This window comes from Micromys minutus (assembly GCF_963924665.1).
Source record: "Micromys minutus genome assembly, chromosome: X".
Lineage (NCBI taxonomy): Eukaryota > Metazoa > Chordata > Mammalia > Rodentia > Muridae > Micromys > Micromys minutus.
The window spans coordinates 74,662,148-74,684,504 of record NC_137970.1 but is presented as its reverse complement, the minus strand read 5'-3'; the positions used below and the strand labels follow the sequence as shown (position 1 = coordinate 74,684,504).

At 42.6% G+C, this 22,357-nt stretch overlaps 1 protein-coding gene, 1 long non-coding RNA gene and 1 pseudogene across 3 annotated transcripts in view; 1 reads left to right on the top strand and 2 right to left on the bottom strand.

The window, feature by feature from the left end:
• LOC308415022 (G-protein coupled receptor-associated sorting protein 1-like) overlaps positions 1 to 11,234 on the bottom strand; it is a 40,523-nt gene extending 29,289 nt beyond the window's left edge. Inside the window, exon 1 of the mRNA XM_080910147.1 lies at positions 6,944 to 11,234. Within this exon, the coding sequence (XP_080766273.1) occupies positions 6,944 to 10,931 (3,988 nt within the window). The 5' untranslated portion in view covers positions 10,932 to 11,234. The remainder of the gene's footprint in view (positions 1 to 6,943) is intronic.
• An 888-nt stretch (positions 11,235 to 12,122) lies between these two features.
• LOC308415431 lies at positions 12,123 to 14,943 on the bottom strand. The gene is made up of 4 exons (XR_013974887.1): positions 13,568 to 14,943; positions 12,876 to 13,002; positions 12,342 to 12,418; positions 12,123 to 12,184 (listed from the first exon to the last, which is right to left on the bottom strand). It is a non-coding gene; the product is annotated as an uncharacterized lncRNA (long non-coding RNA).
• A 6,153-nt stretch (positions 14,944 to 21,096) lies between these two features.
• LOC308414802 (large ribosomal subunit protein eL18-like) lies at positions 21,097 to 21,662 on the top strand (annotated as a pseudogene). The gene has a single exon. The product of its transcript is annotated as a large ribosomal subunit protein eL18-like (transcript).
• The last annotated feature ends 695 nt before the right edge of the window (positions 21,663 to 22,357 follow it).

Genomic DNA, 22,357 nt, shown 5'->3' with positions numbered 1-22,357 from the left:
AGACACTCTTTCGCCGTCATGCCACACTTCATGTTTTCAAAGCATTGCGCTAGAGTTCATTCAAACCAAGATGCTGTAATTGGGTTTTACATTACCATGTTTTTTGTCTTTTTTCATTTTTAATTTTGCAGTTAAGAGATATGGAAATGAGTTTCAGCCCTGCAGAATGCACGCAGGACTGTCATACCAGATGACTTCCGTTTGTTTATACCCCACTGTGTCAGTACAAACATCAAAATACCATGCATCTGAGGCAGACTTCCTACATCAGGGACAGGTATCTGTGTGTCATTATACAAAACAGTTCTAGGGGGATGAACTACATAGTAAAAAAATTAAAATAAATAGTACCTAGTGTAAAATAATTTTATAAATGATCTTTTGTACTTTAGGACATTAAATTGTACAACTTTTGTATATATAAAGCTTAGGAACTTTCTGTTTAGCAGGAAGGCAACACATTCCTTTTAATGTATGTGTTTGTTATAATGTCCATGTAAACATGCCCTATGTTTGTGCCTTTTAATTAGTTTGTCTCAATAAACAAAATGTAGAGAAAAAATAGAAATCTTTACCAAAATGAATAAAAAAAACCCAAGTTAACAAAATTAGAAATGAAAAAGTAGATAACAGATGCCAATGAAAATCAGAAAATCATTAGGAAATATGTTAAAAACTTATCTTACAGCAAATCTGAAAATCTGAAAGAAACAGCTAGATTTGCATATGCAAATGACCTGCTAAAAGTAAACCAAAAAGAGACAGGTAATTTATATACCTCTATAACAAGCAACAAAAATAAAACAGTTAAAAAATCACCTAAAAAAAGTGCAAACCTAGATTTCATGGCTGAATTCTACCAAATTTTTAAAGAGGAATTAACTACTCAACAATAGTTAAGTCATGGAAGCAACCTGGGTCTTCATCAACAGAGAAACTAATAAATAAAATGTGTTACATATATGCAGTATAATATTTTTCAGCTATGAGGATTGCTAAAATTATGTCATTTCAGAGAAATTGATGAAATTATATATAGTCATATTAAGTGAATTCGGTCAGTGTCAGAAAAAGGTATAACATAAATTTTCTCCCATTTGTTGGACCTAGATTTTGACTGTTGAGTCATCCAAAGTCATTCTGAGATAAAAATTAATCTCTTCTCACTACCTCTAAAACCATTTACATATTTCCAACATACATCGACACAGGATATACATTTCCATTTCAAAGTGGAGGAGTGAGACATAAAGAGGAAATACTGGACCAAAGTAAGACAGAAACCCAGCAAGGAAAAGACCAAATCCCTGTAGCCTCATATCTGGTGTCAAATGTTTTGCCGCCTACAACATCCATCTCATCTCTTGGGTTGTTTCCATTCCCTGTATTGGCTCTTATTGGCAGATACCTCATAGCTCTGCTATCCAGAGTATCTTGGAGTTCCAACTTCAACCAAGGCTACACTTTTTCAGCTTTGTTTTAACAGCATCTCACGCTTGGCCTCTCAAAGCCTTCTTTCCCCAGGGACTCTAGCACTACCACATGTTGCCTGGCACCAGGGAAGTTTTGGGGTCCTGTGCAGAAGTTTGCAAGATTCTTTGCCAATATTTCATATGAATGAGCTCAAGTCCAGTTGCTGATAGAGATCTTGTTTCCCTATGAAGCCTCTTGAGCCAGGCCTCCTTGGCCTGCAGATCCATGTACAGCATTTGGGAATATTGGTAGCACTATTCAGACTCCAGTAGCCTTGGGTTGCCCCACTGCTCTAGTTATGCCGCCTGCACTATGCATGGTCTACCTCCACTGTTCATGCAGCCTTCTTAAGTAGATATCTCACCATCCTGAGGTCCCCAACATCCCAAGGTTTCCATTTGCATACCACGTTTTGCTTAAAATATTCAATTGCTCTTCTAGTCCAAAGTCCCAAAATCTCTGCATTCAAAATAAAACTCAGTTAAATGATTTATGGCAATACCCTATTCTTTGTTATCAAGTTCTGTATTAGTTACTTTTTGTTGCTGTTATAAAATACCATGACTAAAATCAATTTTATGGTTCCAGAGAGAGTTCATAATGTTGGAGGAAACATGGTAGCAGTTTGCCAAAGCAGGAAGCAGAGAAATCATACCTTCAACTACAAACACTAAACAGCGATTGAATTGGAAGCCAGGATAAGGTTATAAACTCTTAAGGCCAGCCCCACCACCCACTTCCAGCAAAGGTCCAAGTCCCAAACATTTCATGACAACCCCAAACAGGGACAACAACTAGGGATCAAGTATATAAATACCTGAGCCTATGGAAGATATTTTTTATTCAAACCTCTACACTCTCTTAAATCATGGAACCATCTTTCCAGCCCCTCCATTTCTTTTTTCAGTTTTAATTCTGCGTTTCTACAAATTTATCCATTCCTCAAAGCCTATCTACTCTTTTTCAGACCAACCCTTCACAGTGGTGCTAAAACCCTTTCTGTGTGACATTCCTGGTAATGTTCCTTATTTTTTATTTAGTTACTTGGATCTTTGTTCTGTTTGCCAATTCTGTTTTCCAAAAGTCAACTTTCTTTTGTTTTCTATTAGGTTCTTCCTATAATCTAGTTGAACTGTGAAAGAAGTTATTCTTTTTTACATTGGCAGCTTTAATTTACTCTTTTTCTAGTTTCTTTAGGTATAAAGCTGAGTTGAGATTAGAGATTGGTCTTTTTTTGGCATATGCATCGACAGGTAAAACACCATTTTCTCTGCACTCCCTGACTTTGGGTGTGTTTGATTGCTTTCCTCTGTCACTTCTTTAATTAACTATGAAATTTCTCTTTGTCATTGTTTTGAGAGTGTGTTGCTTAACTTCAGTACCATGGTGAAAATTTCAGCTTCTGTCTACCACTTTCTGATTTTATTATAGTACGAACAGAGAAGATACTTCATATAATTTTAATCTTGAATGTACTGACTTCATTCCTAGCATGTGCCGAAAATGTATGTTGTGATACTGTTAAGGTTGATGTGCTATTATGACTTCATATTCAATTGTTTTATACTGCTCCCCAATTCCTCTATTTTTCTCGCTGAATTTTATTCCTTTATTCACAATAGAAGCTTGCTGCTGAAGTGTACCGCTGTTGTTATGTAACTAGTTCTTTAACTCTGGAAAGAAAATTGTGCCACCCGAGAGTTCTTAAGAATAGGACATAATGTTCATGGTATTGATGAATTAATTCTATTGTCATTATATAATATCCTTCTATATCTGTCCATGCACCTTACTGAGGAATATCTTTTAAGTTTGTACTAGAGATCATTTCATTTTTATGTGGCTTGGCATTGCTGTATATGTTCCTTTAAGCATTTAGTCTTTAAGGATTCTCATTTCTTGTGAAAAGCTTTAGTGGGAATGAACTGTTATAGATTTATCTAGGAAAATCTATTTTCTCCTTCATATTTCCAAAGACAGGATTGATAGGTACATTTCTTGATTGACAATATTTTTCCTTCAATATGTAGACTATAACATTTCCGGCCAACCAACATAGTTCCTGATGAGAAATTCACTCATAATCTTATGAAAGCTCTACTGTATATGACAAGTCATTTCTTCTCTGTGGCTTTTTAGTTCTGTCTTTGTCTCTAACTTTAGACAAAAGTCTCCCATCTCTTCCACTTGATTTATATAGTTGATATTTTGGTTCATTGCATTTATATGCCAATGGCTTTCCTAGGATTTAGGAACTTTTCACTCATTGTTTCATCAAACAAGTGATTTATCCAATTCTTCTTCTCATAAAAGATACTGGAAGTGAATATATTCATTCCCTTGATATAATCCTGCTAAGTCCCTCTTTACTCTCTTCTCCTTTCTGAGTTCATGATTTCAAATGACCTGTCTTCAAATTTGAATATGAACTCTTCTGCTTTCTTAAGCCTCCTGCTGAACTCCTTTTTGAGAACTTCAGTTCAGGTATAGTATTTATTGGCTTCACAATTTCTGCTTGGTTCTATAGTTTCTTTCTTTCTTTTTTTTTTTCTTTCTTTGCTGATATTCATGTATCCTTCATTTATCACTTTCCTGATTAAATTTACATTGTGTTCTTCCTTAGCTCTTTGGATGTGTTTATGACAGTTATTTGGATTTATTTGCCTATCAATTATGGATAGCTTATGTTTGCTTTCTGTAGTAACCCCCCCCCCCACCCCTCTTTGATTTAGGCTGCTTGCATTTCATTATATTTCTTGCAGACTATAATGGGGATTTGGAGATTCATTTTGAAAAAAACAAAACCCAATCAACTCTTTGTCTTTATGTCCTGACAATGTGCAAATGAAGACTTTTAACAACTTAATAGTCTAAGACCTATTGAACTTTCTTTGATCCTTTGCTCCATCTAGTGTCTGCCTGTAGTACTGCATCTCTAGCTTGCAGTGGTAGTTTTCAGCAGCTCCCAAGTTTTTTCTCTTACCTTTCTACTTATAAGGTGAGGGGGTAAGTTTCCTGGACAGCTGCCAAACAGGACTTTGGGTCCCCACTCCATTCTGAAAGCAGAGACTTTTATGACTTTTCTTCTTAATTGCCACCATGGATACTTAGTTACTCATGACAGGCTGTGTAGTAGTGTGCATGGCATGAGAAAACCCTTTGGCATGCTCAGACCCTCTTTGCTGGAATCCTTTCATTGCCTTTAGAATGGCCTGGGTGCTCCCTGTTTTCACTTCTTCTCTAGAGTTTACCAGATTTCAGTGCAGTCTTTATGAGGGAGGCTTACTAGTAAGCCATTTGCTGACACTATTCCAATGTTGAAACTTAGCATCTCTTCAAATTATCTCTATTAGCTCACACTCCTATTGCCATAGAAACCATTACATATCATATGACCCTACACATAGATCATGATCCTTTTAACATTTTAAAAATGTATACATTTCACAGATGGTTGTGAGCACCATGTGGTTGCTGGGAACTGAATTCAGGACCTCGGGAAGAACTGCCAGTGTCCCTGACCACTGAGGCACCTCATCAACCCTAGAATTTGTTTGTTTTGTTCTTTTCAAGAAAGGGTTTCTATGTGTAGCCTTGGTAATCCTAAAACTTTCTCCATAGATCAGGCTGGCCTCAAACTCACAGAGATCCACTTGCTTCTGCCACCACTGCCTAATGATCTTTTTGCTACATAAGTTTTAGATCATCTAAAAACAAAACAAAAAACCTGAAGTATAAAATGCCAATAATAGGTATTGTTACTATTTACTCATATGCTTTATTAAGTTGTATTCGCTCTTTGTGGATTTCAAATTATGTACCCCAATTCCACTCATTTCCCCCTTCCCTCATAACCACCACCCGCCCTTGCAACGGCCCCAAAGACAACAAAAACATCCATTGTGGAAGCTGTAGTGTGTTAGTAGGTATCACAGTGTGTCCCGCAGTACACTCTTTTGTCCACTCTGCTTTGCTTGCAGATGTTCATTTGTCTACTTCTTGGTCTGGTTTGAAGCCTTAGCTTCTGATACTTTATCAATACTGGAACCTCACTTGGACTCCTCTCAGATTATCCTGTTGGTCCCCTGTGTCATGGAGGTCTTGTAGTTTTTGATCTATAGGCCTGGCCCCTTCAAGCACTCTGGCAGTTCATAGTCGGGTAGATGCTGGGCCAATTCAAAACCCTGGATCTAGGCATGAAAGGTATCTGAGCTAGTCAGCCAGCCAGTTCCCTCCCTCTCATACCCTCAGGGCCTGCTCACCCATAACCCCCACATCCAGGGCCAGCTCTACTGTGCACCCAGGTGAGCTGTGGGTCTGCTCTTTAGAGTGCTGCAGCAGGTGAGAGGCAGGCAACTCTCCAGCTCTGATGACCCCTGTGCTGCCTGAAACTGAGTATAGCCACCTGTAATCAGAGCCTTAGAAGTCCCAAGTGTCTCAGGTACATACTAAGTTTGAGATGAGTCTGAGCTACATCCTGTCTCAAGAAACAAACACAAAGTGTGGATAAAGCATTAGACTTTGGTAGTTTTACCAATAACTCCTATCTCAGGACATATGCTTATATGGCAAGCACTTTACCAATGGAGCCACCTCCCCAGCCATACATATCTTATAAAGTGATACCAAACCCATTATGACTTAACCATCCACTTGATTAACTTTTTGTTATTTCTGATGCTTTAACTTCTGCATTGCCATGATTATATTTTGAACATAGTATTTTGAACAGTAAAGCCCAACTTGCTCTTCAAAACTTACCTCATTCTTAATGCATCTCTTCAATTTATAGTTCTCCCACCCAGCCCAGGAAGTTGGACATGGAAGTATAGAAAGACATTCTCCTACCCCATGCTCTGCTCCTTATCATGTTGTAAGTTTCAGTAGAGTACAACTTAAAGTGAGCCTTCTCTGAAACGCAGTCCATTTCTACCTTTGAGATTTAATGCTGAGAAAAACCTTTGTAACAAGCATGCTATTCAAACATTCCCCCTCCCTCCCTCCCTCCCTCCCTCCCTTTCTCCCTCCACCCCCCCCATGTGTTTGTGTGTGTGTTTATGTGTTATCTTCCCACCTGTATTTTACAATGAAGGGACAGTTTCTGCTCACTTCCACATAGAACTTTATTGAAGCACAAGACTCAGATGTACATGAGAACAGCATTTAGAAGGGTATCTTATTTACAATGGCTCAGTTCACTTTACACTCAAATACTGAACATCACAACCAACAAAACAAGTGTCATCAACAAGTGTCATGTGTTTTCAGTTGTATCTTCATTTGGCATCAGAACAGTGATACAGATTACACAGGGTTGGGGATAATTACCACCAGCATTAAAGAGGTACACTGAAACATAGAATCAGCTGGGAAAGCAAAGCATTACTTGAGGGTCAGATGACTGAGGAACACAAGGACAACCAGAGGCAAATGGTTAATCATATTACTCTTTTTGATCTGCTTCAGGGTGATTTGTGATCACCGGTTTTGCGTTTCGTTTCCTTGGCCAATTTTTCAGCCTCACGGAACGCAGAAATAAGCGGTTCAAGATTCACCACCGCTGCATCATCATCATCATCGTCATCAGCAAACAGTGCCTCTTTCTGAATATTTTTACTGATATTCTCAAATATTGCAAGAATAAGTTGAATGTTTTCATCTGATTCCTCCCTGTTAAAAAGGTCCATAAATTCTGACACTGCATCAGTAACAAGTAGGCGTTTTGTCATGAGAAGGCTTTCAGACAAATTCACTAGCAGTTTCAGAACATGAAACCTTGTTTTGGTATTGCCTGAATTCAGTAAGTAGTAAAACCCAGCCAAGTAAGCAAGAACCACTTTGTGATAGTCAGAAGTAGCAGTGAGGTGCGTAATCATTGTCAATCCAGACAACTGATCAGAGGAATCCAAGTCATAATCAAAGGTATCCTCACAAATCTGACACACATATGTCTCAATCATGTTTAGATCTGGATAAGGGGGAGCCATACGAACCATATTCTCCAAAAACCTTGTCCTCACTCGAGTGGATGGATAGTTAAGTAAGGCTTCAATAAGTGAGACAACCCCCGAGTTTCGAATGAAATCTCGGGTGAACTGAGAAGCAGTTCTCATGCCCATTGCAATCTTAGATATCTCATGGATAAATGGATCACGATTTCTGTCCATCAGTAAAAGAAGTTCCTCAAACTCCTCAGAACCAATTCTAAGCTCACACTGGATGCAGTTGCAGGACCAATTCTCAGGCTGTGCACTTTCCCTGGCCTTAAGATGCTCCCGAATTTCCCGAACTGACCGGTAAGAGGGATCATACTGAAATGGGAATGCAGGTTCAGGCTCTCTTTCTGGACCAACTTCTACAAGCTTAGGCTTTCCCCCAAACATTTCTGCAAACAGAGATGCTGCCTCTTTTGGGAATCTGAAGGGGCTTACGGATGGGAAGCCAGCCTTTCCCCATGGACCAGGCTTAAACTGAACAGTGACCTCATCCCAGCTCTGAGGCCTGCGGGAAGGATCAGGTTCCTGCTCAGTAGAAGATGTCAGTTCACAAATGGCCTTGCAAACAGGTACAGGGTTTGCCTCAAAGCTAGCTTCATCTCCTTCCCAGAACCAGGGTCCCACTATGGTTTCAGCTTCTGTACTAAGTTTACAATTGTCACCACTGCCAGTCTTGTTAATTACCTCATCTTTTGCTCTCGACCCAAACTTAACAAGGGACTCTTTCCCATTTTCTGGACTGGACTCACGGACAATCACAGTTTTAGATTCTTTAGTGGTCTCATCACTAGGCCAGAGCCAGGCTTCAACACAGTTTACTCCTGCTTGTATATTGTCTGTTTTTGCTGCCCAGATCAAGGATTCAAAAATCGCCTCCTCTTCAGTGTCTGACCCAGTTTCGATAGCCTCTAATTTGGCCTTATCAGTCCAGAACCATGACCCAGTAGCTTTGTTTTCCTTAATTCCAGGAGCAGACTCAAAAGTACCCCTTTTCACTGACTCTAGACTGGCTGCTTCCTTGCCCCAGAACCAGGATCCAACTGTATCTTCATCTTCAGATGCTATCTTGTTCTCTTCATTAATCTTTGCAGCTGGCTGAAACCTGTCTTCATCCCCAGCCCAAAACCAAGAACCAATAATGTCTTCCTCTTCCACTTCAGGCCTGGATTCTTCTCTGTTGGTAGCCTCTAGAATGGTTTTTTCATTTTCTTTCCAGAACCAAGAATTAAATACATTATCCTCTAAGGTTGGTAGTTTGATCTCTTCTCCAGTCTCATCATCTATATTTCCCTCTTCTGCAGCCCACAGCCAGGATCCTGTGATGTTCTCGGTCCTTGGATAATTATTGGACCAGAGCCATGGATCAACAGTGTCCTCTTTCTCTCCCAGAGTAGATGTCAATCTTTCTCTATTGGTAGGATACAAACAGGGTTCTTTTGCCCAGACGCAAGACTTTTTGTTAGCATCTTCAGCTTCTGCCATAGGCTTGTATCTGACACCAGCTGCATACTGCATATTGGGTTGTTCTCTGGCCCCAAACCAAGGTGATCTAATAGGTTCTTCCTCATCCTCAAGGCTAGACTTACTGTTAACTTCAGCCTCCACACTAGTATCTACTTTAGCCCAGAACCAGGGCCCAATTACGGGCTCCTCCTCAGCTCCTGCCATGATGTCAGAGCAAGGTTCAGACCCTAAATCCATATGTGCCTGCTTTTCAGACCAAAACCAAGGCACAAAGATTGTTCCTTTTGTAGATGCTGACCTGGCCTGTTCTTCAACCTCAGACTCAGTATTGACTTCTCCAGTCCAGAACCAGGAGTCAGTAACTTCTTTTTCTCCAGACTTTGGCATCTTCTCATAACTGGCTCCACCAGATCTAATGCTTTTCTCACCAGTGCCCCAGAACCAAGATCCAAAAATAGACTCATCATCAGCCTGTAACTTGATCTCTTCATCATCAGCCCAGAACCAGGATCCAATAATGGCCTCATCATCCTTAGCTACTGGCACAGATTTAGAAATAACCTTTGGCCCACTTTCCATACTGGTCTTCTTTTCAGACCCTAAACAGAAACTACTAACTTGCTCCTCCTTAGCCCTTGGTCTGGATTTATGACAGGTCTCCGAGTCCACACTGGCTTCCTCTTCACTCCAGAACCAATCTCCAACAATGGGCTCCTCCTCTACATAAGTGGTCTTCATGCTTATCCTATCCCCCATACTGGACTCCTGGTTGTTCCAGAACCAAGCCCCAACGACGACTTCCTCCTCTGGCCTGGCTTCTTGTTTGGTACTTGCTCTGGCCTTAGTTTTGACTTCTTCCCTTGGCATTGCTCTGGTTCTGGGCTCTTTCTTTGTCTTAGACTTTGAAAAAGCATTAGCTTTCTCTTCAGGCAAAAACCAGGACTCTTTCTTATTTGTATCTACAGATCCAGACATGATATCACTGTAAGCGTCTCGCTTGGCCTGGTGCCTGGCTCTCATATTGACCCCTTTCCTGGCTCTGGGTTTGGACCTAGATTTAGCCTCTTCTCCAGACCAAAACACAGATTTTGTATGATTTTCACATTCAGATCCAGAAGTGGATTCAACACGGACTTCTTTCTTAGACCTAAACCAGGACCTAGTATTGGGCTCTTCCTTGGGCCTAGACCAGACTTTGGTCTTGTCTTTGGCCCAGAACCAGGGAGTCTTAGCAGACTCATCCTCAGAATCAGAACTGGAAATATTATAGAACTCTTGTTTGTTTTTGTGTCTAGGCATGGTATTTGCCTCTTGTTTGGCCATGTGCCTGAACCTGGTATTGGCCTTCATGCTTTTTCTAGGACGAAATCTTGCACTGGTTTCATCTCTATTCCAGTAGGAGGAACTTCCTGAGGATTTATCTGCCCATTTGAAATCGGAATTCTCATATGCCTCTCCTTTGGGGATAGGCCTGGAACGGTACCAGGACACCATATTGGTTCCCTCCTCAGAGCCAAATGGAGGCTGGAATCCTGCTGGAGAATTAGCCTTTTTGGGAATACTCTCGGTGTCCATGTTAGCAAGATCTCTATCTACAGACAGGCACTTAGCTTGAGCAACCACCACAGAATCATTACTGACCAATGGAGAGTCGGCAGCACTGATCTGACATTGCTTCCCCATCTTTGACATGGACTCGCCACGAAACTTATTTGGGGCCCAGACTTGGGCATCATGCTTAGATCGTGAAATAGGGATCCCCTTGGGTTTACATTTAGCATATGCCCCACCTGGGGAACTGCTTTCACCTTTGGGTCTTGCTCCAGGTGTACCCTTAGGCTTCACTTTGGGCCTTGCTCCAGGCATTAACTGAGCCCTAACCTTGGGTCTGACCACCAATGGGACTTCAGGCTCTACTTCAGGAACACTGGCATTCTCATCCCCAGGCTTATTTTCAGCCTTTGCCTGTGCACCAGGCTCAATCTCGGCCCCAGTCATAGTATAAGTTGTTTAAAGCCTCAGTGTATACCACTTAGCAACAGTGAACCTTCACTAGAGATCTGTTATAGGATAGCTCTTTACGACGATCTTTGGTAAGTTAGGGTATGAGACTGAATAGAATTACACTGAAATGACAAGTCAGTATGCTAGGAGGCTCCTACCCAAGCAGTCTCAGTCAATAACACAGACACAGTGCAGAAGAGGTGAGATCGAGCTGGAGGCTGATGGACGGGTCCTAGGCGGGTGCAGACCTGTCGATTGCACTGGTCAGCAGCAAACTCAGCACCATCAAGCAGCCACTGCGGGTGATCTAGGAGAGAGAAGAATGGGAAAATCAGTCCTATCCAATGGCGCTGTTTCCTGTAGAAGCTTACACAGAGACACTGGGGCACGATGCTGAGTGGAGGAGCTCAGCTATAAAAAATCCCTGTTCGTTTGCCTGCTGGGAAACAGGTACAGAGCTGAGGAGAAAGTGCACACACTAGAAATGGAGAGAGGGGATCCTTAAACCTCACAGGAGTCACTACTCCACCTAGAAGTAAACCCTCTCCCATACCCACCTTCACGGATGTGGTGCAGCTCTCTCCTCTGTTCTGTGTTCAAGTGGTGGGAAGACCAACAGCTGACTGACTGACTGCAGGGAGTTCTACAAGTGCATAAAACAAAATGGAGTCTCAGTGCTTGGGAGATGGGCACAGGTCCCTGAACCCAAACAAACAACAACAAAACCATGCCTGCCTCTGTCTAAAGTTTCTATCCCCCGGTCCCAGCACTGAGGTCTTGTACTGTGGGTCATAGTCTAACTCACACCTACTTCAACATTCTTAGTGTCCCTGAAAAGAAATAGAGGCTGCTGTACTAGTGAGCAAATTAAGTGGACAGTGATCTGACTTGGGATAGAGCAATTGAATTTGTTCTTGCACTGCCCCTGAGTCTCACCAACCTCCAGAGATCTCAGACAGTCGCCTCGAAACCTTCTTTTCTTGCTTGCAGAACCCACCAGCCTTAAGGAAGTCCTGTGGACCAAGACATGAAAAATATGACAATCAGGAAATGATGGCAGCAGCTGTGGGCAGATTAAAGGGACAGTGAGGACATCTTACACCCTCTTGGGGTAGAGCAATCTGAATTTGTCTCCTCAGTGGCTACCCCTGCACTGCCCCTGAGTCTCACCAACCTCCAGAGATCTCAGACAGTCGCCTTGAAACCTTCTTTTCTTGCTTGCAGAACCCACCAGCCTTAAGGCAGTCCTGTGGACCAAGACATGAAAAATATGACAATCAGGAAATGATGGCAGCAGCTGTGGGCAGATTAAGGGGACAGTGAGGACATCTTACACCCTCTTGGGGTAGAGCAATCTGAATTTGCCTCCTCAGTGGCTGCCCCTGCACTGCCCCTGAGTCTCACCAACTTCCAGAGATCTCAGACAGTCGCCTCGAATCCTTCTTTCCTTCCTTGAAGAGCTGACCAGCCTTAAGGCAGGCCTGTGGACCAAGGATAAGAACCAGATCATGTGACTTTCATCATTTAGGGTCGTGCTGCTGGAACATTCTCGATTTTGTTAGAATGGCTGCAGGGTTCCTGAGGTAACACCCCCTCCTTGATGTCATCCTTATTAGTCCCTTCTGCAATTCCGAAGATGCGCCACTAGGTGGCCATATTTCCTTGCCTTGCGCAGCAAAAAATGGGGGAAGGGCACAGTACATTCTAGAAAGCAGGTTCTGAAGTGGTCCTTGGATTTATGACTCCGTCATCATCCCCACCCCATCTTTTCAGACCCCAGATTTGGGAGGGAGGGGAAAGGCAGTGTGGAAAGTACCTGCAAGGCTGTGAGAAACCAGATTAGGAGCCACTAATGGCTATCCCACCTGTTCTCGCCAGTCACCCCACCCTTTTTGCATCTCCACGCACTGTCTGGCGCCCACTCCCATTACCACACACCTCCAGAAATCCACGCCATTTTCCTGCTCCTCTTTCCTCAAGCCTCTGGTGTACAGATGCTCACTGTGGCCTGTCAGAATATGCCAGACCTACCACGCAGACAGGACACTTTCCATCAAGCAGGAGCCTGTGGGGAGTGACAGCACCCAGGATGCAGGGTACCAGGGACCCTCTCAGCAACCGGATCAGAGCCTTAGTAGCCAAGGCCACTCACCACCCACCAACTGAGCTGGCCCCAGCGCTAGACATCTGCCCCACACCCACACCTGTGGGCAGCAACCCCACCCCACCCCCACACTTTCCAGTATGGCCGGCCATTTCTCTTGCTGCTGTGTTCCTCGGACCTGTGGGTTCCTTGATGCCCCCCCCCCAACCTCGCATCGTCATTTAACAGCAGTTACCTTCCCCATAACCCTCACGGGACCCTGACACTATGGAGGGCGGGGTATGGGCACCGGGGAATCCAACTGCCAGGCGGTCGGCTGTGCCAGCCTCCAGACCATCACACCCAGCAGCTCCATCCACCTCTTCTGCCCGGGGCTCTTACTTCCTCCTCCCCACCGCCCGGGGTCTGCAGGCACACGCAGACTCCAGGGAGCAGCCGCGACCCGCTGGCCTCCACTGGACTGTCAGGGCTGGGCAGCGCTCCGCAGTGCGAGACCGCCCGGAGCCCTCGACACACCCCCACTTGCCTGGCCAGGCGCACGGCCCAGGTCCCCGGGCTCCCCCGCGTCCCTCTCCTGCTCCTGGCTGTTCTCGGGCCTCCTCGGATTCTCTCACTGGGCTCTCACCGCTTTGCGCGCGAGTCGACTGGCAGAGACGTGTCCTGTCCCCACGCCTCTGCACCAAAGGCAGGGGCTGCGCAGACTGCGGCAGGCACAGCTCGCCTGGAGGGTGTCGGGAAGGGGGCGGAGGGATACTGCGCACGAGGCTCGACGCCCCCTCCCGGGCCCACTGTAGTTCCGACTCGGGGTGGGCGGGGCCAGAGACAGCCCCACTCCACTTGGAGGGTTGGGTTGCACCGGTGGGCGTCTGCAGACCCGTGCACCCTAACCAGAGACCACCACCACTTCTATTTTGTGTGTGTGTCACTACCCTGTGTGGGATGGCTGAGGGCTCGAGTGCATGAGGGCCTTGGGGAGAGGGGACTATATGGAGGAGGAGGTCTGCAGTTGGGGAGCAAGAGGGAGCAGCGGATGGATACCGAGTGGGATCTTGGTACATCTGTTTTTCAGAATGAGGCTGGACAGTGCCTGCCCCTCCCTTACTCCCTCTCTTCTTCCCCCCTCCTCTGCCTCCTCATCTGACGCCAATGAAAGGGGAGGGGGCCTGTTAGTACTGCAGTCTAAGAGGGGACAGGTGACCTAGCAACAGCCAGCCAGTAGGTTCCTGTTGATTCTGCCATGTTTTCTTTTACTGGTTCATTCAACCATGAAGGGAGGGCCCTCTGTCTCTATGGGATCCAAAGTAGGCCTCCATTACATCCCTCACCACTGCCCCTGTTCCAAAAGAGAGACCAAACTACACCTTTTGTCCTAGTAAATCAACCACAGGTTTGGGCCTACAGTCAATTCTTTGTGCCACTGTGTGTGTGCATGCACGCCCTTGTATGGTGGTGGTGGTTGGGGTGTGTGTTCCTTGCCGCCCCCCACTGTGTATGTGTATGTGTGTGTGTGTGCAAGGTGGTGGTGATTGGGGTGTGTGGCTTGCCCTCCCCCGTGTGTGGTGTCTGTGTGTTTGTGTGTGTGTCTATGTATCAATACCTTTCTGGGGAAAAAAAGAGTGGCATTAAGCACAAACTAAAGCTGTTGGGCTTTCCCATTTAGAGATTACTTAAGCACCTACCCCATGTTTCACAGAATAAGAACCCATGATATGGAAAGATGTTTTTTTGCCCAAGGAAAACTGAGGTTTGAGGTGGAACTGAAAGTTTCTAATAGTGGAATTCTGCACAAAATTATCCTGGATCAATGTATGCATTGTGACTGCAAAGGTACTTAGGTATGACAGGCTGAGACATACAAGTTTGCATCTCAGGAAAGCAGCATTGGTAAAACAAAACAAAACCAGATGGGAGATTGTTGGCTTCAAAGATGGAAAGACTCCAGTACCCATGGAATGCAGGCAGTCTGAAGAAACTATGCAAGATAAAGATTCTTCCTTAATAATGTCTGAAGGAAAGGATCTGTTTGATTTGGGGACATAAGACCTTTTCTGCATCCAGTGCTGTGATATGAAGTTAGTCTCATTTTAAGCCACTAAATTTATAGCAATTGTAATAGTAGGAACGATATATAGATATATATAGATATATAGATATATATATCTTTATTAATAATGTCCACTGTCCCTACGTGTCTTTACTGTACATCAATGCCCAGGACAGGTCACTTTGTGTCTCAGTTTTCACCAGCATTAACACCAATCTTCTGTTTCACAATATAACTAAGATAAAGCCAGTATAAAATTTGCTCACATTTTTGGAGTTATAACATCCCCTTTTGTTGCTGTGGTGCTGCTAAGCATTCAATTGAGGCCCCTGAGTATGCTCATACAAGCAATTTACCAGCCAGTTAAATCCAAAACACTGTTTAAAGAATGTATTGGGAAACTGGTCTCATCAAATTCCCCAGCTGACCTTAGACCCTATGGGAAGTATTTTTTAATGTGTTTTATTAGCATGTATTGATCTATTGGTTAAATATCATCTTGAAATTAGATCAAATACTATGTAGAAGATGCTGACCTATATTGTGACCACAAGACATGATTTGCTTCCTCCAAAAGTGCATTCTAGTCCAGAACAAGTCAAGTATTGTTCTATTATCCAGTATTTCCTTTTGTGTCTGTGTAACACTGACTTGTTCCTGAAATATAAATTTCAGAAGCAAATCCCAAGCATCAACTCTGAGATAAAGAGGCAGCCATGCACACTTGGAGTGTCTTCCACACCTTTCTCCTCCTCATCTTCCATCACCTCTCATGTGTGCTCACTAACTTGCACAATAGCATGCCTATTGCTATCATGGCTCACACCATCTCCTATTGGACCTCTCCAGATTCTGAGTTTGTAGATTTAGGTTAACATTCCTCTCTACTGACCTCCATGTTCCTCAGGAAAACAAACCTTCTTTAGTAAACTCTCTTGTAGAATAGGTTGATCCAAATTCTGTGTGTTCTTACAATTCATTGCTTATTCTTTCCCTGAGGTTCAGGAACTTCATGTTACAGTTTGAATTTTGGCTATCCCTCAGGGGTCTCTGTATCCCTCTACTTTTTATTTTGATAGGTGACCACTGAGGTGAGAAATTTTGTTCTGCTATGTGTGTACTGTGATGTATGTGTACTACAGTCACTTGGTTGCAAACTAAGACCTCCAAAACTGAGCTAAAAGAAAACTTTTCTCCTCATAAGTTGATTCCCTTGGCTACTTTCTCGTAGTGATAAAAAGCTAATATTTGGTAGATAGAAAATTAAATCTCCCTAGTCAGAACCAGGTTTTTTGAAGTAACTGGTGAAATAGGCCCAAAGAATAACGACTTCTACTGTATCTGTTTCTACTACTTGAGACAGGGCACATTTGCAGAGTTTGAAGAAGCCATCTCTAAGAATATTTTCAGGTTATGTCAAGCTCTATGCTTCAGTAACCAGGTGTGGTGGTGAATACCCAGAAGCCTGGTGCTTGAGGCAGGGGCAGTAGGATCACCACATGTTTGGTGTTTAAGGTTAGCCTGTCCCATATACTAAATGCCAGGCCAGCCAAAGCTACATAGTATGATTTTATGTCTCAATATAACAAAAAGAGAAGGGGAATAAGAAGAAAAATGGTGTGAAGAATTACTTTGCACCAAGGGAAAACAGAGCCAGGACCAATGTCCTCAGCCAATGAACAATGTTTTCTCCTTGGGAAGTACAGCTGTTCTAATAGCAGCTCTGGGATTAGGAATTTTCTTTGTCCTCAGCTATACATCTGTCATAAAAAGGCATATTTCTAAGTTATCTAGAAAGAACTATTTCCAAATAAACTCTCTGGCACTTTGCTGTGTTATTGACATAAGGATAAAGTGTGCCCTAAACAAAGGAAAACATCCTCTTCTCCAGCATGGCTTAAAGTTTTCACTACTATTTAGCTCTGACATCATCTAGACTCTGCATAGGGATGTTGTTTGGAAATTACAAGGGAACAGATGGAGGCACTTAAGTGCCTGGCAGTAAAGCTAAGAATGGCAACAGCAGCTGCAAGAATCATGGCAAAAATCACTGAAATTCCAAACATGGGAAATACTCCTTGCAAAGTTGACAATTATAGGGAACTGAGGAGGTGAGTTAACTAGCTTTGTATGGATACAAAAGTATAAATTACACAATTAAAGAAAATTATTTAAATTAACAGAATACCAAATTACTACTCAAAATACAAAGTATGAGAAGTTTACAGTACTTTATTTATTTATTTATTTATTTATTTATTTGGTGTTTCTTATTAGCTAACCGTGACCTGCTTCTTCATGAGAAGACCTCATAACAACTGCATTGAGCAAGTGAAATAGAAAAGGCAAATAGAAGTAATTCTCTTAAAAATCCGTGGTCAGGACATGATCATATCCTTTCTCCTCACAGTCCACAGACTAGATCCTGAACTCCCCCTTCTGTTTTCATGTTACATGTACCACATTAGCCTGGTCTGAATTCTCCCTAAACCTTTCCTTTTACTCGTGTCCTTTTTCTTGTCCTACACTCAAGAAAGAAACTTAAATCTGGAATCCATACAGTAGAAAAAAATTGCTAACTGTATTGAAATAATCCAATTAAAAAAAAAAAACCCAGTATGTGGGCCAGCAAACATATCAGCAAGTAAAGACACTTGCTCTTGAGGTTAAGGGCTTGGGTTTCACACTGGAAACCCACATACATAGTGGAGGAAGGAAACTAACTCTGCAAGTTGCACTCCAACCTTCACTGAATAAGAATGGCCTCCATAGGCTCATCTAGTTCAGTGTTTAGGGAATGGCACAGGTTGACAGGATTAGGAGCTGTGACCTTGCTGGAGTGGGTGTAGCTTTGTTGGAGGAAGTGTGCCACTGGGGTTTGGCTATGGGGTTTCAGAAGCCCAAGCCAGGCACAGTGGTTCTCTTTTCTTACTGCCTGAAGATTTGGACACAGAACTGTCAGCTACTCTCCAGTACCATGTCTGACTGTGTGCTACCATGCTCTGCATCATGATTATAATGAAGTAAACTTCTGATACAACCAGCAAACCCCAATTACATGATTTCTTTTATAAAATTTGCTATGGTCACGAGTGTCTCTTTACAGTAATAGAGCACTAAGACATTCATATACCTGTTACACCCCCCCCCCCCCGCCTCTCAAAGACAATATGCTCCTTCAATCCAGTTACAAGACATTTGGAAATGGTAAAACTATAGAGACAGATAAAAGTTAGTGTGTGGGGCTGGGAGTATACCTCAATCAAGAGAATGCTTTCCTAGCATACAAGGAGTCCTCAGTTCTATTCCCAACACTTCAAGAAAAGAGACTATTTTTCCAGCCATGGCAATGTATTTCTGTAATATCAGCAGAAGCAGGAGGGTCACTCCAAATTCTAGGCCAGCCTGCTACAAAGCAAGTTCCATGCCAGCTACATCTACATAGTTAGGCCTTGTCTCAAAATAAATAAGTAAAACAGTACAAAACTACAAAAAGAATTAAGTGGTTCCAGGGTTTGAGTTAGAGAAAAGTGAACAGAAGTATTTTACATAGAGCAGTGAAGTATTCTGTATATTATGATGACAGATATGCCACTACATTATATATCTGTCAAAACACAAAGTGTAGTGAGTTCTAATGTGAATTTTGTGTGATGCTGCTGTGTCAACACAGATTCATGAGTTGTAACAAATGCACCATGGTTGTTGGCAGCTGTGGAAGAATATGCACACAGGTACAAGATCTATGGATATTTCCATTCTTTGCACTAACTTCTGCTGTGAACGTAAAACTTGTCTTAAAAATAATTTTGAAAAAGACTCCTCTTTACCAAAACAGTTCCATCAGCATTTAAACATGCCAAACTGTCTCCCATTTTGAAAATAAAATTTCCCTATACCCATATAATTTCATACCTACTGTTCCATTCCTCTTATCTCTTTTGCTGCAAACATCCCAGCAGTAAGTCTCAGAGGCTAAAAACATTCTAGGCCTAAGTAAGATTATATACATAAGCTAGAAGCTTGCAGGACTACGCCTAAATTAGCAGACTAGGGCAGTAAGCCTCAGAGAGGACGATTATATCAGGAGAATAAAAATATGTTTACATCTGGCATACAGTCAATGTGAATGGAGAAGAAGGGAAGCCTGCCAACATTGCAGAAAGCAAAAAAACATCTGATAGAAAAGTCACAGAGGAAGGGAGAATCTGACAGAAAGCCAAAGAGCAGGAATTTGCCTGGGATCATCTCCAGAAGCAGCACCAGTTATTTCAGTTCAACTGGACACCCAGAGGGAATGGGGAGACTCTGGATCAAAGCAGCAAGAACCTGAAGCCCAGAGCAAGGAACAATGCAGAAGCCACTGAGACAGCTAACCACAGTAAGCAACCCCAAAGGACAGTTTTAAAAAACGGGAAACTCCATTTCAGATCCCTTGAGAGTTGAGGGGATAGAAACGTTACTTGAAAAAGCCATCACATTACGAATTTCAGTTTTAACTACTCAAGTAAAACCCCTCCCTACTTTCCACTGCAATCTTTATATTTTTCCTCTCAAAAAAGGTTGAGAAAATAACTGTGTGACAGGAAAAATTAGCTCTGATAATACTAAGGCTTGAGAGACAAGAGACAGAGGAATTAAGAGAACTGGAAATGCTTAATTGTGAACCTATGGCTCCTAATGAAATTAAGGATCAAGACAGACAGCTCATTGGCAATGGCTAAGAACCCCGGTTTGCTGGTGTGGGGTACAACATGGAATGCGGGTGTCTAAGAGTTTAGTTTATGTGTGTTTTCATAAAGATCCAATTGTACCTTGATAAACAAAAAGGGTGAATAAGATTAGCTGAAAGACACTGGATTGGAGAAAAAAAAAATCTGCTGAATTAGATCAACCTGTATACCTTAAAGATCTTTTAACATGAGAATGGAAGTCAGGGGATGTGTTATGTGAAGGAAGAGGTTTTGTCTATATTTCCACAGGTGAACAAAGACTATGGGTTCCATCAAAACTGATAATGATCTGAACCAAGTAAGGGAAGCTTCCAAATGGAAGGCATGACTCAAGGAAGGAATAGACAAAGAAAGCCAATTCCCCTCACCCCCAACTGAAGAAGTATAAATCATTCATCAGAAAGGCAGACTAAAAACCTTGATGCTGAAATGGACTGTTGATGAAGACAGATGTTCAGGACTGCAGTTATGAAAGGTCATAATCAATGGATCTTCATAAGGACATTTGGACTGTTAAGTTTGTGGGACTGATAATTGTCTCTGTTATAAAGGTTAAACTGTGTACAACTGTTAGTGTAGTCAAAAAGGGGGAGATGTTGCAGAATGTTTGGTTTCACTTGATTGGGGTTGGCTTACAGTTTCAGAGGTCCAGTCTATTATCACCATGGCTGGAAGTATGGTGGCATGCAGGCAAACATGGTGCTGAAAAAAGAGCTGAGAGTTCTACATGTGATCAGCAGGCAGCAGCAATTGCATGACAAACTGGGTGTGGTTTGAGCATCTGAGACCTCAAAACCTGCTCCCAGTGATCACTTCCTCCGGCTGCAAGTCCAGTTTCTTTCCAAGGCTGCACCTACTCCAAGAAGACACCTCCAAATAATTACACTCCTTCTAGGCCTATGGGGGTCATTCTCATTTAAACCACCAAGTATGTTTTTCTCACACAGTAGCAAGGATCATCCTTGAAAAAAAAAAAAAAAGTAGGTCACATTACAACAATCCATTTGTTTTTAACAAGATTCAACATAAAATACAAACTCCCTTTCATGGTGAATCTCTATCTCATATGGTTTGACTCTTGTTTCACACAGTACAGTCAGCTCTGTTCATTGTTTCTTTGCCTCTTTCATTTTTTCTATGGTACTGGGGACTTTTGTACATACTAAGCAGTCAGTTCTACCATTCACTAGTCATTGATGTCTTTGCCACACCAGTTATGATACAGTTTTTATAAACAACCCAGGTCTTTCTGGACCTAGCTAAGCAGCAGGTGCCATCATGGGTATTGACATTCACATAACAAGGACCAAAAGTTTCAGTGAAAGGAGCCCAAGAGCCAGGACATCTACCTGTGACTGCTAGTCAAGCCATACAGGTTTCTGGCTAAATGGCCCAAATCCACCTTCAATCAGGTTGTGCTGAAAAAGTTACTTATGAGCTGCACTAACTGGCCACCTCTGTCCCTGTCCTGAATGTTCTGAAAGATGAAGCTTCCTAGCTGGGAGAACAAAACTGCTGTGGTTGTGGGGACGGTCACAAATGATGTGTGGATTTTGGAAGTGCCCAATCTGAAGGTGTGTGCACTGTGGGTGAGCAGCTGGGCCTGAAGTCACATCCTCAAGGCTGGGGCTAAGATTCTCACCTTAGACCAGCTGGCCCTAAGGTCTCCCAAGGGCTGAGGCACTGTGCTCCTGTCTGGCCCTCAGAAGGGGCAAAGGGTGTACCGATACTTTGGCAAGGCCCCAGGAAGTCCACACAGCCACACCAAACCTGATGTCCGTTCCAAGGGCAGAAAGTTTGAGGATGCCAGAGGCCGAAGGGCCAGCTGAGGCTACAAAAACTAACCCTGGATCTTACAGTTAATTAAAAAAAAAAAAAAAAAAAAAAAAAAAAAAGCTTTGGATGTTAAAAAATAAAAACAACCCAAGAAGTTCATTTATTGTTTCTCAGGCTTAAAATACTCTTCGTCATGGCTCACTTCACTTCACTTTTTACTTTCTTAAAGAGAACTTCTCTATCTCACTGAAAATATTATTCCTACATGCTGTCCTCATACACTATTATATTCTTCTCTGTACCAGTTATCACCATTCAATATTACCTATCTATATTCTTGTTGTTTCCTCCACCCCTAAAAGTTCCATGAACAGAAGTTTTCTTTTTTACTCTAAAATAGATTCTAAGAAGTAGGAACAATGCATAATATGCTCAATTTGTTAACAATTCAAGGTTTCTGATATATATTTTTTGTTGTTTAGGTAAACCATATTACTTTCACCATCGTTTAAAGTTTTCCAGATGGTAATAGGATTGTATAGGTTGGTTTTTAATAATCTATTATGTGGTGGTTTGAATGGCCCCAATAGGCTTATGTCTTGGAAGCTGTGGTCATTATGGAGTCATGGTACTTGACAGAGAATGAGAGGTGTGGTTTTGTTAGAGGTCACATCCTACTGAGTGTGAGCCTTGAGGTTTCAAAAGCCCAAACCACGCTCAGTGGTACTCACTGTTTCTGCTGTCTGCAAATCTGGATATAGAA